The 19674-nt window shown below is 36.1% G+C and overlaps 1 protein-coding gene across 1 annotated transcript in view; it reads right to left on the reverse strand.

The window, feature by feature from the left end:
* LOC117573196 (twitchin) overlaps nt 1-9691 on the reverse strand; it is a 64013-nt gene extending 54322 nt beyond the window's left edge. The window contains 8 exon segments of the mRNA XM_052006302.1: nt 101-402; nt 471-671; nt 874-1015; nt 1772-1913; nt 2023-2185; nt 3249-3279; nt 4757-5105; nt 9579-9691. Of these exon segments, the coding sequence (XP_051862262.1) occupies nt 101-402; nt 471-671; nt 874-1015; nt 1772-1913; nt 2023-2185; nt 3249-3279; nt 4757-5069 (1294 nt within the window). The 5' untranslated portion in view covers nt 5070-5105; nt 9579-9691.
* Nucleotides 9692-19674: the final 9983 nt, after the last annotated feature.

Raw genomic sequence — 19674 nt, forward strand, 5'->3', positions numbered from 1 at the left:
ATAAGTTGTAGTAGGTTGTAGATATAGTGTAGAATATTTTGCGGGTTCTGTTTAAAACTATTGTTTTAAATTCAGACGATAAAAATGGATAAATATATACCTTGGAAATTAAGCGCAATATTTGCATTGCTTTCTCCATACATATTAATAGCGTTGCATCGATAGTTGCCACCATCATCTTTAGTGGGGTTTTGTATTTCGAGCGTTAAAATATAGCTGTCTTTGGTAATGGCCTTTCGTGTCATTTTAGTTCGTAGAGTGTCTGTGATCTGCTTATCTGAGCAATACCAGGTTATATCCGGAACTGGATGTGCCTCCAAAATGCATTCCATTAACAATATATCCTCCTCTTGTCGAATTGTTGGTTTTTTTGGGAATCGTGGAGACTTACCGTCCGGAATTCTATATAAACAGCGTTATTAATATATTGTACAGATGTACATTTTTTGATTTGGAAGTAGATGCCTTACTTTTTCGAGCCGCTTTCAAAGTTTAAATTAATCGTTGCAATGCCGGTACCATGTTTATTTTTCGCTTGGGCTCGATATTCGCCTTGGTCGCTTGAGACTACACTGCTAATCTCTAAGCGTGCCATATGGTAGAGTTTTTGATCCAGAGTTAATGACATTTTGTAGCGTTTGCCCTCACTCAAGACTGTCTCGCCATGTGACCTTTTTATAATGTAGGATTGTAGTGTACATAAAGGAAACGGTTATTACTCAAATTTCGGATTTTTTTCTAATCATCTCAATGGTGTCAACATTTTGGTCTTCTCCATAAACAATATTATGTCAACAGATTAAAAATGAAAATTTTTAATGGGACTCAAGAAAATTTATTTGGGTGCTCAGGAAAAGCTGAACAGTTGCGTACCATGTAACCGTTGGTGTTGGATCTCCAACGCATCTACATTCAAAAGTAACATTTCCACCATCCTCGCTTTGACAAATAACGGGACGTTCAGTAAATGTGGGCTTAATTCCATCTGTGCTCTCCGGCATGGGAGCCTCGTCGCCTATGAAGTTGAAGTTTCCATGTTATACGAGTTATTGAAATTACAAGAACTTAGTATGTGAGCTAAAAGCTAAAACAGTTTACATACAATATAGTACAGTTTATTTATAGAATCGCTTACATTTATACATTAATACAATATTCGTGTAGGTAAAGATTTGTTTAGAATTTCAACCTTAGGGTTTTCAAAATCTAGAAAAACGAATATTGATGAAGATGGGCTCGAATCTATGAATGTATGTAACTATGTTATCGTGGAAAAATTGTTACAATTATATTACAAACTTGCCAGCTAACAAAAAAATTATTTTGGATATACAAAATCAGATGCCCCGACTCATTTGCTTTAGTCGAAACTATCACCATTTTTTATAAAATGAACTAAATATAATTTTCTAAAGTATATTTTTGATGAGTAGTCTTAAAATCTTAACTTTGAAATTCGCAAAATCTTAAATGACATTATCTTCACTCTAAATTAGTGATTTGAATATTATTTTCGATTGTATTTAATTGTGTTGCGCACGAATCAATTGTATGGAGTAAAAATCAAGCGCAGCATCTAAAATAAAATGATTTGATTTTTTTTTGTTGGATGCATTTTAAAAATTATATTTATTTTAGTAGTAGTATTAAAGCATGCGTTAGATATATTAATAAAAATAGCTCTATTCTTAGTGCCAAACAATATATAATTTTTACATTTGGAATTACTAGTGCATAAATTTGCGTTTTAGCAGAAAATACCAAAACTTACTGTCAAAGTTTAGACTGATAGTTGCATTACTCTCGCCAAGCTCATTTTTTGCATTTACTTTATATTTGCCAGCATCCTCAACTGTGACATTTTGAATTTCAAGAGCTGCAAAATACGAATGTACATCCTTATCGACGATAAGCTGAAATTACAGAAGTATTAACATTAAACTTTTTATACTCAGTTTACAAGATAAAGTTCTACAAACATTTCATAAGTAAATATATACTTATGAATGGTATTGGACTTACTTTATGTCTTGTAGATTCCTTAACAGGCGTGCCATTATGAAACCATGTGATTGTTGGTAGAGGATCGGCATTTACTCGGCATTCAAATAAAAGACGCTTTCCATCCTCTTCTTGTCGTATGGTGGGTTTTTTCGCGAATGTCGGGGCGATGCCGTCGATTTGTCTAATATAATTATAATATATGTTAATTGGGATGTCGAAGCTTAATACTTAAAAAAAAACAAAAAAACCAAATGAACATGCTATGAAATTTGGAAAACACTAACATCATACGAGGACAGTAAGATAAAAATAAAATGATTTTATAGTAAAATAGTAAAAATAATAAGTTGCATGTGAGAGTCTTTTATTTTTATTTGAATAAAGCGCTGCTTCCAGATAAGCAAAATCATGTTCTGCACAACTCCATATAAAAACCTACAGCTAAGAAAGCTACAGTCGCTACCCATTTTGAATGAAAGCAAAACAGCGCGGCATTATTCTTAAAATATACCATAATAATATACTGATATCTAGGTGTTCAACAGACTGACGGACAGACGGTCATGGCTCGTCTCGGCCTGAGGCGCTGATCAAGAATATATAAACTTTAAAGGGTTGGAGATGCCTCCTTCTGCCTGTTACATACATTTCCTGCCGCACATAGTTACCCTATGGGTAGAGGGTATAAAAAAAAAAAACGGCTGTGAAAAATCCTTGCGGCATCAAGGATGCTGTTCGCAGCGCAAAAAAATGTTAACGTACTGAGACTGGAATGTATGTGAATGTCAAATCAGCAGTTTCACATACGAAAAAATAGACAACTTATTATTCTGCACTTAAATCGACAAAGTGGAGAAAACATCAATTTTAATAATTTTTATTACAAAATTAAAAAGAAAGACAATTTAAGAAATATTGGAGCCAAATTGCAATATGTGCTTGGTAAATTGTTGCCAGAAATAGGCAATGAATGTGATTTCATCTATTTTTTTTTTAATATTACGTTTATTAAATAGGCAGTGATGGCATTTTTTTTTTTAGAAATATTCATTAGCAACCTTAGTACATATTTCAAGAAATACTTTCCACATCGAAAATAATTTTTTGAATAGTTGTAACAACGGAACCTGATTGGAATGGAACACTTATGTATATATAGTATTACATACATATATAATTAGACAATAAATTCATTGTCTGAACAGCACAACATATAAATATCTGCGAAACATTTCTCAACTCACCTTATGTCTTCAAGAAGACAAAACTTTCCCACTTATAAAAAAGTATTTGAATAGCATTAATAAATTAAAAATTATGGTAGATTAGTTTATATTTTAAGCAATGACGGAGGCAAGCACGATTTTATTATTCTTAAATTAATATTAATATTAAAAAAATTATTGTTATAAAGGAAAACAAAAAATGTTTTAAAACAAATTGAATTGAAGTTGCTTACTTTTCTTTTGGTTCGTCAGCAGCTGTACAATAATGTGGGAGGAGCATAAATACATAAAAATATGAATGAAATATAAAATGTTTGGAGTCTAATTTAGAATAACAGAGTATACGGCAACTTTCATTATATATCAAAATGTGAAATCAAACACCTAAATTGAACTGAATAAAATGTTCACAAAAAAAAACTTTTCAAAAAATTTAAACTAGCTTCGTGGCTAACACCATAAAGCATTTTTAAATATGTGTTAGGCCTCAAGATAATAAATTAATTATTTCCATTTTCTTTGCAATTCTATGCAATTCCAAATTTATGCTTTAAAATTTGAAGATCAAAATTCTTGCATTATGGTCTGGATTGTAAAGAATTCAAAATTGAATTTATCGATTCATAGGGTTGATTTATATTTAACATTAAAAATGATTAATTTTCGATCTGTTAGGTTACGATAAATAACCCAATAAAACTCTAAACAAAACTAAACACCATGGAGTACTATATATAACACATATTTGACAAGTTTAAACACTTGATATACATACTATGTACATGTTCATTTGTGTCTGTATTTTATAAACTATTTGAGTATATGTCCTCTGCAGCTCGAGTTTGTTTTAAAAATTTTAAAATGTTGACACCACTTTAATTTAATACATAAAGTGTCAATACTCCATAAAATCACGAATTAATAAATGAATTTCTTTTATGTCATTGAAGAGACAACCTGAGGAATTTGAAATTACATATTAAAATTGGAAAAAAAAAATAGGTTTGCAATGATGCTTTCTGTGCCCAGGCAGGTAAAAGGATATACGACATAAAAATTTTGAAAAATTTATATGAGAATATTTTTTTTCTCAACAATAGCATGAAAATGCAATTCTATTTCTTATACTATACATTGAAAATATAGCGAATGTTTTTTTACATACCTTAAAATAGAAAAATTCGAAATAAGAATACAGAACATAGCGACCAACACTCAACTTTCAAGCCAATTCCCGAATTTAAAATTTTAATATGAACTGAAATTTTGTGGGTTTTAGTTCTAACTTCAAAACTAAACCACATGGAATATATGTATGTATGTATATTTAATTCAACTCTAACTTTAGTAGTGAACTTGTCAGAATTGTGCAGTATAAATTTGCAATCTACTTCATCTTATGGTTTGGACTTTATTTTATAGTTCGGTCAGTTAGTTATATTTAGTAACTTATGTATATGTGAGAAAACAGAAGCCTAAATGGGATTACAAAATATAAGAATATTATGCTTTATATGTTGACTTACGTGTGAAGTTTAAATTAATTGATGCGGATACTTCTCCCGATTTATTTTTTGCTTTAACCTTATAAAGGCCTGCATCTGTTTCAACGACATCGTCCAATTCTAATACTACCGTAAATTTGTTGTCTCCAATTGGTTGGATTTTGAATTTGGTTCGACCATCCTCTGATAATTTGTTATCACTTCGAAACCATTCGATATCCGGTTTTGGAGCCGACAAAAGTTGGCACTCGAATATCAAACGATTGCCATCGTCTTCCTGATGCAATTGTGGCTTTTTCACAAAGCTGGGAGCGAAATCTTCAGCCACCCCCATGCTGAAGGTTCTCTTTAATCGTCAACGGGTCAGGCCCTTACATTTTTTAAAAATAAAATTAATGAACGTCGTATTGCCATATTAAAAGTTAATTCTAAGTTATAAACAAACATAGCTTAATTTAACAGATTGTTAATAAACGTTTTAGTACGTTTCTTTCGATAAAATTGTGTTGTTTTTTTGAATCAATAATACATTTCGTACCTATCGATGGGTGAGCAGCACTGCAGTCTCGATAGTTATCGTCGGTAATCAATGTTTTAATGGTGATACCACTTACCATATAATACATAGATGCTTTAACTCTTGAAGCAAAACGTATCATTCGCAACAGAATTATTGCGACCCCAGAAGAGCCGAGAGCTGTGATTAGAACCCCAGAGCAGTGCTGCCAATTTGGATTTTTTCCCGTCAAAACTGGCTTTTTTTGAAGGCTAAATGCGGGAAAAATTTATGAAATGCGGGAATTTTGAAAAGCGGGAATTCTAGCTTTTTTAGAAATTTTGTTGGCTTTTTCCCAACTTTTTTTTGTGTTGTTAACACAAAAGTACAAAATATGGAAAAGTGGCAGCTTTACGAAAGTCCCTTATAAACAATCCAGAAAATGTGTTGGCGTATCGATTGTTTTCTCGAAATACGCTAATTTCATCACTCGCTTTCCATTTCAATTAGATCAAGTGGGCCAACATCAGCAACATAAACAAATTTTGGTCTTTAAAGATTCTGGTGAAAACCGGCGATTTTTTGAGTTGGCAACTGTGGCCATCTAAATATTGTGTTTGCCCTGGTCATACGCGATTTCTGGCTATTTGTCAGGTTAACCTAATTAAATCCAAATTAGGGAATGCATTCTAAGCATAAGGTAAAATATTAATTTCAAGCAAAAGATATACTCTATTCATTTTTTGTAATATAGAGAATCGGATTGTGACGGATGGGAAAATGCTGCGTCGACTATGAAGTGCCTATAAAATATCTGCAGATGATAGGCACTAATATGTCATATGCAAAAAAGACAGACTAAGGAGATAACGATAAAATAATGCAAATCTTTATCTTTTAAATAAAAATGAACTTAATAAATTGTTATTTTTGAAGACATTTTTTCTCTTTTTTTATACATTTGTTTTTAGCTTTTTTTTGGATTTATTAATAATTTTTTTGAGCTTTTTTTGCTGGTCAAAAGTTGGCAGCACTGCCCCAGAGCCTCTTCAGCTCATTTCGAAGTTCTAGGCTAGAACTTCTAGCGCAGCGCGCAGCGTTCGTCACACACTTAGTTCAGTCGTAGATCGAATGCGAAACAATGAGTACGAGCGCATTTCGTTGCGCTGTGCTTTCGTTTTGTGTCTATCTATCTACATGCTCGCCAATCTATATTGGCACGTGTATGCATGTGAAGTTTTGCAACGTGCAGTTGCCTCGCAAGTCTCGAAGATGAAGACGACAGCAATTGCTCGAGTCTTAGATGTTTGCAGTTAAATGGCGCCTGAACAAGGTCTGCATTGGCTCTGCTGATAGTTTGCAAGTGGTGTGCGAGTTCGATTCCGGATCGAGAATAATTACATATACATACATATTTGGTTTTTAAAATTACAATTTTAATTAATGAAGCCGTAATTCTTTTTTGCACACACTATTTAAAACTGTCATGCGACTGAACGTACGGTAAGTTACGCGCAGCGTTCGAATTCGGTTCTAATTGCAGCATTCGGCGAATGATACGTTTTGCTTCAAGAGTTAAAGTATCTACATATGTAAGTATTATATGGTTAGTGGTGATACCCTACTTAAGCCTAAGCTCAAAAACTTGAATAATGCAATTCAAGCACCTGTTTTTTAGACAAACTGATGCAGAAAGAAAAATATCATAGGTAAAATAAAATCAACGGAATATTAGCGATTTATTAAACAATGCGACACTGGGTGCATTTAAAAAGAATTTTGGTCTATATATTTAACAACTTATTAATTAGTTGATTATATTTATTTATGTTTTTTATTATATTAATGAACTCGTTTTGAAAAGATCAATGTGGTGAATTTGATCAATTCGGCTATTTTCTCTAAACATTTCCTCTATTTTTTTGCTTTTGAAAGAATGGCAAGCAATTTCAAAATCACTATGTAAGAAAGCTACAGTCGAGTGTACTCGACTGTGAGATACCCGCTACCCATTTTGAATTAAAGAAATATATTTTGCGGTATTTTCTCAAAATATACCAAATATACTGCAAAAATACTAAAAATATACCGAATGGTATATTTGGTATATCGACATAGTACCGTATTCAAAATATACCATAGACAGCACAATATACCAGATTGTCAGCCAAAGCAACTAAGACCCCTAGTAAGTAGGCGTTACTGCCCATACAAAAGTATTTCTTTAATAACTTCGACAATTTTTATCTGATCGCAACCAAATTCAGAAATTATATATACTATAGTTATTATTGTATATACCAAAATTCGGAACTCTAGCTTTAAAATTACGCGTGTTATTCGATTTTTTTGATTTGCGGGGGCGGAAGTGGGCGTGGCAAAAATTTGAAACAAACTTGATCTGCGTGCAAACATAACAAATGCTGTCGAAAAAAATTATAGCTCTATCTCTTATAGTCTCTGAGATCCAGTGTTTCATACGGACAGACACACAGACGGACAGACGGACATGGCTATATCGTCTCGGCTGTTGACGCTGATCAAGAATATATATATACTTTATAGGGTCGGAGATGCCTCCTTCTACCTGTTACATACATTTCCTGCTGGCACAAAGTTATAATACCCTTCTACCCTATGGGTAGCGGGTATAAAAATTTATGGCCACACTAGATAAAATGGCATTCATTACCTAGCACTTATTATTGAAATAGCTGATATGATATAGCTTTAAAATTACGCTTGTTATTCGAGTTTTGTCAATTTGCGGAAGTGAGCGTAGAAAAATTTAAAACAAATTTTATCTACATACATACGTGCAAACATTACAAGTGCTATTGAAAAAAATGTATGTATATATCCATCTCCTATAGTCTGCGGTCTAGCTGTTCGTATAAGTATAGGGTCGTATAGGGTCGGAGATGCCTCGTTCTACCTGTTACATACATTTCCTGCCGGCACAAAGTTATAATACCCTTCTACCCAATGGGTAGCGGGTATTTAACAGTTAGAAATTATTTATGAAATGTGTCTGTGAGTATAGAAGGTTAAGAAGGGTAACTCACATTCCAGCATCTATAGCAGGTTTACTTTTTTTACGATTTTTATTCGAGTTTTTCGATGAACAGAAACGGAAGTGGGCTTGGTAAAATAAAATGAAAATTGATCTGAGTATATTTGTATCTCTCTCTTATACTTTTGGAAATCTAGTTGCCAATACGGACAAACAGGCGTGCAGGTCTAAATGTTCTCGGCTGTTGATGAATATGAATATATGTATGTATCCACAATAATAATACCCTTCTACCAGACCTTCCTGTGTGAAACATTTTTTAATAATAAATAAATTAATTAGCCAATAAATGCAAATCTGCACATGCAATACACATAAATTTATGTACATATGTACACATGTATATTTAGGTCTAGTTGAAGTATTGCACACGACTCATCAATATTTTTTGGAAAATGGAAATTTGATCGTTTTCTCTCTATCGGTTTAAAAGTCGAAAAGCTAAAATGAAATTTTTAATGAGTTGCCCAGTTTATTTTTAGACATCCGCCGTCACCGTACGCTATACAGACAAACTACACATGCATATATGTTTGTACATAAATATTTCTTATGTATATAAGAATAAATGAAACCTGAACATAGACTGAACATGGACATACGAACCCTTCCAAACTTCCAAAATTGAAGTTCAAGAAGATAGTGATGATTTTGTACATGCATTTTCCCAATATAAAACAAATTTGTGCCATAAAAAAAAATGGAATAGAGGCAAAAAACCGCTAGTCGATGCACTCATTCATTTATATTGTTGGACGCTAAATACACTTATGGATATATTTGTTATAAATGTGGTCATCTCCATAAATATAGATATACAACTAAATATACATAGTAATTACTTAGCTGGTAACAGAGCTTTTTACTTTTTCTGGGGATTTTCGTATAAACGACGAAACATTTCTATTTATAAGCCCCACAACCGTTACACAATTCCTTGAATAGACGCAGCTGTTTAGATTTTAATATGTATGTACATATACATACATATATACAGATACCGCTACGCGCATATATGCGTATTCCTTTACATATAAAATTTATTTCTTATAAAAATCATTGAAGACATAACAGTTGAATTCTATTTATTTTAAAATTTATATGAGATCACTTTATTGGCACTCTCACTTGGTAAATATGAATTCACAATTTTTCACACTCATATTCTTATTCATATTTATGTAAAATATGTAAATTATTGAATAAATAAATATTTATGTATGATCATTTGCATTTTAACTATGTGTAGTGTGTGTAATTAAGTCGATACGTACAACTTGACTACAGATAACACGGTGCAATATAAAAAGCACAAAAATTATCCTTGCGTGCAAAACGAAGCGAACTCCCCGAGTGTTAAACTATTACTGAATTTTCCCTCAATAATCAAGATACGACTTTGAGTCAAAATTTCATTAAAAAGTTCTCAATATCTGCTCTCATTTTATTCTATTCATTCGTTCTCTTTTCTACATGTACATATGTACACATCCAGCACAATACATGCACACACGACCGAATAGACAGGCAGTTAGGTGGTTTTAAGAAAAATATAAAAAAAGTTTGGTATGTATAGTTGCGTGAAACACTGATTACAAACGAAATGACAAATTAAGTACACAATTTATTCCCGCTACCCGCTATATATTATATATTTCTGGCCTAATAATGAAAATGCAAATATTTATCATCAAAAATGGATTTATTGTTTTTCAAACTATTCTTCAGCAAGATTTACATATATAGTACATACATGCTTTTGCATGCGCTCAAACTAATTGACGAAGCACTTTTTACCACTCTTATTGCGGCACTTCCAAAACATGGTGATTGAACGCTTCAACAGCATCTTCTGGCGATGAAAATCGGGTAGAAGGGTATTATAACTTTGTGCCGGCAGGAAATGTTTGGAACAGGTAGAAGAAGTCATCTCCGACCCTATAAAGTATATATATTCTTGATCAGCACCAACAGCCGAGACGATATAGCCATGTCCGTCTGTCCGTATGAAACACTGGATCTCAGAGACTATAAGAGATAGAACTATAGTTTTTTTTTTCGACGGCATTTCTTATGTTTGCATACAAATTGAGGAAGTTATTAAAGACAAAAAACGCCTACTTACTAGGGGTCTTTTCTTTTTTGTTTTTTATTTTTGCGAAATGCCGGCAGACTCATTTCGCCAAGGGACGGAGCCCTCATTTGAGTTTGTATATCCATTCGCTATATTCCTAATGAATTTTGGATAGTCCAGCTGGCGTCCATTTTTTGCTGCTGACGGAGATGTTTCATTTAACTTCAAATTTGATATACAATTGCTTTATAATCTGTAGGATTCAAACAGATCAGAAAAATTTTCAGAGAACAGCAAGCAGCAACAATCTTTTGCGCTCTTCTGAGTAACAACGCAACTTTCTCTGGACCAAAATCCACTTCGTTCTTAAATTACGAAAAACATTATAAATGCAACAGCGAGCTCTATTAAGCCTATAATTAAACATTCGCTTAGCTGCAGTGAGCGTGCGCGATCAAACAGTTTGTGAAAAGTTTCACTTAGCCATGAACTCATCTGTCCACTTTTGCATATTTGCCTCCGGCCATAGGGCTTCAAGACGAGTCATAATGTATCGACCACCATTTCAATTATATATATATACCACTGACGTGACATTGCAAATCTCCGGTTGCTAAGAACCTAAAATAATTTATAATTTATATTATATTTACACTAAACAGAGCAAACTTGGCTTGAAGTGGAATAGCGACTTGGCGTGTATCCCTCCCCATGAAACCATGCGTCTCCACTAATTAAGTAGCCAATTGAAAGAGTGCTCATTCATATGGAAATTTTGGTAAAAAAAAAACATTTGTTGGCACAATTGGTTAAGTTAATTTAAGAGCATCAATGAAGTTGATAGAATTAGGGCGAAGCGATAGCACAATAAAGCTCTCATGTTGTTCTCTGAGCGAATTCGCCTCGCTTCGCTTTAATTAAGTTAGGCTTAATGTAACTTAACATTGAAATTATAAAGCAGTCGAGTATCAGAAGTTACAGCGCGTCGTCATTCTTGTCGTTTTCGTTTTGCATAACAATAATTATCCATATTTTTGTTGTTGTTATTTTGTATTTATTTTTTTTTTTGTCTTTTATTTTCTCGTCTCGTTTAATAGTTTAATAATGAATTCGAAATAATCTCTTGAAGGCTCTAGGAAGAAACTTGCTATTTGCGTGAAGAGCATTTGACAGAGTTAGAGTGCAGGCTCGAGATATCTTCGCATTTAAAAATGATCTCAAATATCAAAGCAGGATAGAGACATTTGACGAATATCGTTGCGAGTTAAAAGAGATTTGCATTTCTGCAAAGGCAAGGCTGAAGGCGGTGGTGAAATTGTTGGCCGATACATCATCCGCCAATGTATCGATTCAGCAGATTGCCGCTCCTCGCACCCGTCTGCCTAAGCTGTCATTGCCGAAGTTCAGCGGAAAGTATTCCAAGTATTCCAAAAATGTTATCAGTTTGTTTGACAATGACCATTCGATTCCGCGCATTGAGAAATTCAATTCATGTCTCTCTGGTGAGGCTTTCGGAACGGTGAGAGCGTTTCAAGTCACCGAGGACAACTATAGTATGAGAAAGTAATGGCAAGTTTTAAAAGAGTATATTACAATGATTGTTTGATATTTAATGAAAAAATGTAATGAATTTAATGAAAAGATTTTGCAGCCCTCCTCTTCAGCATTGAGAAACTTGATTGACACTGTCTCTGCGATATACGGATCATTATTGTCGATAGGTGATGATAAGAAGATTGGAAATGGAATCCTTATTCACCTGGTCATGCACAAAGTTGATGAACATAAAAGAAGTGGGATGAGCAGCAGGATTACACGAAGATTCCATTATAAAGTGAGTGTCAAACTGCGTTTAATCTCGATATCAGCACTTGTCAGCTGAGAATTCGACCAGGGCTGATAGTCAAGCCGTTTCGGCCAAACAGTTTAATAAACCACATCGTCTATATGCATCGGATCGGTGCGCCTGCACCACTTCTCTCGTCGCACAAGCGTAGATACTCGGAGACCCATCTTCTCCAGGATCGATCCCTCATCATGCATTTGTCAAGCTTCAGTTCCTCGACGACTCTCGTATTTTGGTATTCGATACGCCCACCACAAAATCGTTTGGTGTCAGAGGCGCCTCCTAATCCGCTAGCGGCAAGTGGGTAAGCGGACGAGAGTTGATGATGTTCTCCGACTCTATTAAAAAGGCTCTGCAGCACTTGCTCCTTAGGTGACATATCCTTTAACGTATGTCGCAGTACTCTATTGACGGTCTGCACCATACGTTCCCAGACGCCTCCTCCAAATTGATTGGGAGGTCTATTCGTCTTGAATCTTCTCTGGCTCCAAGACTTATTCGAATTTAATGGCCTCTCGTCTCTTAATTGGTCCACGACGACACATAAAATTGCGCATTGCAATTATGGAGGCATCCGTCGACAGGTCGTATTTAATCTTCAGATGAATCGATCTTGTTTTCAGGTATGTAAATAAGGGGACCCATCTCTTCTCCTTATGGCGACCGGCTACCACAAGTACCGGTCCAAAGGTATAGACTTTGAGGCGATCCTAGGGCAGAGGCGCTATCATCGGCTATACTGGATGCGCCCTCTAGCATGTAAAGCATGATAACCTTCAGTAGTTCGTCACCTAATACCTTTTGCGAATCTCGCTAATGGTTGCATCCAGATTCAGATGATTCATCTTCAAATGGTTATGGTGTACCATCATCTCCGTCAATATGTGACGATGGGAGAGTATGAAAAATCGGAGGTGTGCACTGCTTATCCAATGCAGCACTGTTTGAGAATCGGACCAGAGCATGGTTGCACTTATGGCGATGCTATGCTCTTGCCTAACAGTGTTCATCAATCTCGTGCCCAGAACCCTCTTCGATAAATTTCTCGCAGCAGCCATTTGGCGGTAATCATAAGGCAGCACTCCAGCGTATTTATAGTCTTCACGTAGTATGCCGCTCTCTGTGAATAGGCTGCGCCATCCGTCATTACAGTCATCATCCTTTACGCCATAGATATCGTTGTGCACATCTATCCCTTGCTCGTATAACGATCTGGTAAAACATCTGCTTGATATCGCCGCAGACTCCGATGGTAACGGCTTGTAGTGTTGACCCTTGTCCAGTACCGAATTTAGCGATACATCGCCAATTTTCGCCGCTGCGTTGAGGACCAGTCGCAGCTTGCCTGGCTTATTGGGATTCTTTGCAGCAAAGTAAAAATACTATAGTTTCTTTTCGTTGTCTAAATGTATCTCATTCTGATCCAAGCTCCAAGCGTAATATAAATTTATAAACGTAATCATTCATAATTTCCCTGTGCGCTAGGCCAAATTGAGGATAACGTTTAATTTTTCTTTCAATATTCACCAGTTTCTTTAACACCATATCGTAGCTCCATGGCATTACAATGTCATTGCGTTTCCATAAGAGTTCTGTCTGGTATCTCTGTTTAAGTCTCACCGTGGTCTCTTCGAAAATCTTTCGGGCTCATGTGTCCGTACTGGCTGCAACAGCCGGTGCGAGCTTCACGCAAAATTCTCCATCTCGAAGTACTCGGCTACCGGTGAGGACACTACTCTGCAATCATTTGTTGGACCAAAGACCAGCCACCGCACCTTGGTGGCCGATGCATAGGGCCCGTTGTTGTCTACTCTCTATAGACCATCCTAAATAAGCATGATCCAGTCCAAGCAAAAGCTTCGGCACTGCATTATCAAATGTCTTAATTATAAGACGGTCATTAGGATCAACTCTTTGCAAATCTCTTCAATGCAGGCTCTGCATCGGTAAGCTTAGATTACGCACTTCATGTACGTTTTCCAAATTGTAATGCTGGCGTTTTTCCGCTCCACGGATTTGTAGATCGACTAAAGTTGTAGGTTCTCTGGCAGATCTATAGCGTGACGGGCATTATACAAAAGAGTAATCGTTTCCGCTTTTAGTCGACGCAGCTCAGATTCCACTTCGTGGACCCCTGGACAGCTCTCGTTGGCTGTGGCTCATTCTCACTTCTGTTTTCGTTGACTGTTTTGGGCGTTCTCCTCGAAGAATTCCACGTCTCGTGCTGCAATCTGTGATGTCGTCCTTCACATCCACCCACCTAGCATTTGCTGTCTGCACGGCAACTACTGGCACTTAGGCACGAGAATCATAGACGATGCTCTCGTACAAGTCGCTTTGATGAACAGCACTTGGCAAAGATCGTTGTATTTGCTACCAAATGGAAAAATTTATTTTGAGCAACCCGACGCTAATGGAGGAACTGGTTGCAAAGCTGCCACCAGGAAGGAGAGTTGAGTGCGCAAGACATGCCAGCACTCTGTAATTTTATCCAAATGTCACGCATTTCAATAGATGGCTCACTGAATTTGCAAATGTTGCGTGCACAATAACTGACGTCGAGATAATGGATACGAAATGACACAGACCGACAGGAGTAACGTTCCAGCAGGCAGTGTTCAATATGCGATATGTAACATAATGTTCCAAATTGCAAGGAATTCAAGAAGGCGACTTGTACGAGAGCACCGTCTATGTTTCTCGTGCCTAAGTGCCAGTAGTTGCCGTGCAGATAGCAAATGCTAGGTGGGTGGATGTGATCAGCCTGCAGATCTCGCACGCTTTGAACAGTAGCTGCTCTTAATCTACGTTTACGTTGCTTGGGTGGATTAGCAATGACAGTGTCATGCGCATAACCTTTTAGTGCCTTCTGCAGACTCTGGTTGTTCTCCAGGTTTGTGCAACCATACGCCGCTATAGTTTAAGTAAACGCGTAAGCAAATATCGGCCTAATCTTCTGATTTGCCTCCAAACTCGGGCAGTTCCGGAAGTTTACGAACACTTGATACTGAAAATCTAGGAACCATAGTCGTTGATTTCGATGGAGTGATCCCTCTTGAGCTGTACTATGGTACAACTTCCTTGACTTGTGTGTAATGAGGCCTTGAATTACTGGCGGTCATAAAACAAGATGGCGCTGACGATGTCAGCCCAATTACACTTGCCGATGACGCGCATAAATTAGGCGGCAACATTTCACTCACAAGCACTTGTCGGTTTCCATTCATGAGCACCGTTTGATTCGCACTTGTAAATGGCGGCAGATTTCCACTCAAGTGTGTCAACGCTGATCTGCTATTGTCGATTCGTATCGTTGATCGCGTTTCACTCACACTGACGGTGCGCTTCCACTCAACAACGGATCACTTAACTGCACTTAAGTCTGAGTCATTTTGATCAACCAGAGTCTCACATTGCTTTGCTAACGCTATCTTGGCTTTGGAAACGCGCTAATTTTGCAGGGCCAGGGTATAATTGCTACCAATTGCAACTAGTGCACTCGTGCCTCCACCGGCTGCGATTCAAGCAGCCACAGGCATCCCTGTAGGTATCGCAGATGCAGTTCCTGAAGTAGCCGGCAGATACATAGTTTGCTGGCTTCTCGTTTTCCTAGGGGAATGCTGAGTTGACATTCTCAACAATGCGTCGTTAAATTTTCTGCTCAAGTTGCCTTTCCACTAGCACATCAATTCAAATGACCGATTTGCCCGGATGTGGTATGCAAATAAAAGAAAATGGTCGTCTCCGACAGAATTAGAAGATGGATTAGAATCCGATTTTGCCAGGATTGATAGGATTTTATGCTGTGAGAAATCCATTAAAATATATGTTAAATCTATGACTTCCTCTAATTCTGAACAAGAACGCACAATTTTCAGTCATTTGCTTAAATACTATAGGATGAGACCAGTCAAAATAACAAAATACTAAAAACTACTAATCGGGATTTAAACTTATGTGCACCCTTTTTTCATCTGCGCTGGAAATATTTGTGTACCTAAGAATTACGGCGCTGCCGGGCCCGGTTTCTCTTATCATTGGCAATCCTTCTTCTCCTTAGCATAATATAGCTCAATAGGGCAACACAAAAAACTTTTTTGTGCACGAAAACAAGCAATTTAATTTAGGGTCATAAAGGTTGCCAGTAACGGTGACTCTAAAATTTGTAAAAATTGCGAAATATATTGCTTTTTCGAACGTCGAGTGTACTCGACTGTGAGATACCCGCTACCCATTTTGAATAAAAGAAATATATTTTGCGGTATTTTTCTCAAAATATACCGAATATACTGTAAATATACTTAAAATATACCAAATGGTATATTTGGTATATCGATGTAGTACCGCATTCAAAATATACCATAGAGGGCTTGTTATTCGATTTTTTTTTGATTTGCGAGGGCGGAAGTGGGCGTGGCAAACATTTGAAACAAACTTGATCTACGTGCAGACATAACAAATGCTGTCGAAAAATTATAGCTCTATCTCTTATAGTCTCTGAGATCCAGTGTTTCATACGGACAGACACACAGACGGACATGGCTATATCGTATCGGCTGTTGACGCTGATCAAGAATATATATACTTTATAGGGTCGGAGATGCCTCCTTCTACCTGTTACATACATTTCCTGTCGGCACAAAGTTATAATACCCTTCTACCCTATGGTTAGCGGGTATAAAAAGAGAAAAAATGTCTTGAAAAATAACAATTTATTAAGTTCATTTTTGTTTAAAAGAAAAACAAATGTATCAAAAAAGAGAAAAATTTCGAAAAAATAATTTATTAAGTTCATTTTCGTTTAAAATATAAAGATTTCCATTATTTTATCGTTATCTTCTCCTCCGTTTCTCTATATTAAAATAAAAATGAATAGAGTATATCTTTGGCTTGAAATTAACACTTTACCTTATGCTTAATTAGGATTTAATTAGCTTAACTTAGCTATTTCCGCGTATGACCAGGGCAAACACAATATTTGGATGGCCACAGTTGCCAACTCAAAAAATCTGCGGTTTTCACCAGAATCTTAAAAGTGTTGCACCTCAAACCAAAATTTGTTTGTGTTGTTGATGTTGGCCCACTTGATGAAATTGAAATGGAAACACTAAGTGAGTGAGGACATTAGCGTATTTCGAGAAAACAATCGATACGCCAACACATTTTCTGGATTGTTTATAAGTGACTATCGTAAAGCTGCCACTTTTCCATATTTTGTACTTTTCGTACTTTTGTGTTAACAACACAAAAAAAAGTTGGGAAAAAGCCAACAGAATTTCTAAAAAAAAAAAAGCCAGAATTCCCGCTTTTCACAATTCCCGCAATTCACAAATTTTTCCAGTAGTTAGCCTTCAAAAAAAGCATGTTTTGACGGGAAAAAATCCAAATTGGCAGCACTGGCCATAATTCAGTTTTTAATGACAGATTTTTTTTGTATGGGATGACTCATCTACATATGTATCTAGTGCTTATACCACTAACCATATAATGGCAGCTCTTGAAGCAAATCTTATCATTCGAAACAGCGACCCCAGAAGAGACGAGCTCTGCGACTAGAACTCCAGAACCTCTACGGCTCATTCGAAAATTCGAAGTTTTAACGCAGCGCGCAGCGTTCAGTGTGTATTTCGTTGCGCTCTGCTTTCGTTTCTACATGCTCGCCTATATCAGTATGTGTATGCATGTGAAGTTTTGCAACGAGCGGTTGCCTCGCAAACAAGCAGCTAATTAACGCCAATTTTGTTTTGCCGCGACGAAATATCTTGAAGATGAAGACAACAACAATTGCTCGCGTCCTATATGTTTGCAGTTAAATGGCGCCTGCACAAGGTCGGCGTTGGCTTTGCTGGTGGTTTGCAAGCCCAACATGTTGGGGGTCCGGGTTCAACTCCCAAACGGCAATATTTTGTTTTTTTAATGCGATTTAAATTTGTTAATTCCCTTTCAAGTTTACTGACAGAAGTAAAATCTAAAATGAGCCGGAGATGCTCTGGTGTTCGAATCGCTCGGCCCGACTGGGATCGCTATAATTCAGTTTTTAATGATACAAAATTTTGTATGTGATGACGCATCTATGTATTGTATGGTTAGTGGTTGCGCTGTGCTTTCGTCTATGTATCTACATTGTAATATAATAGGCCGCTTATCGAAGTATGCAATTTTTAAAATATTTTTTAATTGAAAATATAATATTTAAATTCTACTATTTAGTTTCAGAAAATAGTACTACATGTTTTGTTGTGTTTTCTATAAGTGGATGTACCTTTGTCCATGGTTAGCATTGTTGGGTTCTGAAAGTTTAAAATAGCGCCATCTATTGGTGGACCTTGTTACTGACAATTGAAAAAAATAACAAATATAAAAGTACAAGCTATTGCCTTTTTCAGTTGGATTAAATATCAAATAGATTTCCGGGAAAGGGTTTTGACTTGTAATCGTGATGTTGGCAGGTTAGGAAAAAGTTATTAGTGAAAACAAAGTTAATAAATCAAATTAAAAGCAGTGAACGGGTTCAGTAAAATCTACCCTGCAGAACTGGAGGTGTCGATTGGCCATGGGTAAGTGCTTACCTCGCCGATCACTACATGGGTACTTACTAAAGTGGCCCTATAGTAATCGAACGTCGAACCACCGAGTCGACTCGAGTTTGCGATTGGCCCTGGATAAGTGCTTACCTCGTCGATCACTACATGGGTACTTACTAGATTAACCCTATAGTAATCGAACGTCGAACCCCCTAGTTATATGCGCATTAAAGCATAAGTACTAAATAACGGCAAGCATCGCTTTTGTTTTTGTTATTTTGTGGAAAAAGCATACACAAGTTTAAAGACAAAACTTCGATTATGCTTTACTTCACTGTTGTTTTATTTTGTGCTACTAAATATAAAGAAAAGTTAAGTTCCACAGTGGAGAACAAAAATGTGCCCAAAGCGGAAGTGGAAATTATTAGAGAAAATTTACATTATGGAAATAATGACAGTGAAGCGAATTTTTTGGAGGCAATAATTTATGAAGACAATATTGACAATGAACTAAAGACGAAAAGAAACGACGGTAACAATAACTTAAATGACGATCTTAAAAAATGGTTTCTAAAACATAGACTAACACGTGACCGTGCAATTGATTTAGTTCGAATACTAAACAAAAATAGTTTAGATGTCGGACCATTTTACAAATACAGTGCGCCTAAAAAAGCTGAAATAATGCAAATGAGTGATGGCCGTTATTTGCACATTGGCATTAAAACTCAGATTGCTAAGCTTTTGAGTTTAATTAATTTTAATGACGACATAACTATTGACATAAACATTGATGGAATTCCGCTATTCAAAAGTTCAAATTCGCAACTATGGCCAATTTTGATAAAAGTAACAAATATTAAAAATTCTCCTGTTGTGCCTGTTGGAATATTTTTTGGAAAATCCAAGCTCAATAGTCTGTACGA

This window comes from Drosophila albomicans, chromosome 4 (genome assembly GCF_009650485.2).
Source record: "Drosophila albomicans strain 15112-1751.03 chromosome 4, ASM965048v2, whole genome shotgun sequence".
Lineage (NCBI taxonomy): Eukaryota > Metazoa > Arthropoda > Insecta > Diptera > Drosophilidae > Drosophila > Drosophila albomicans.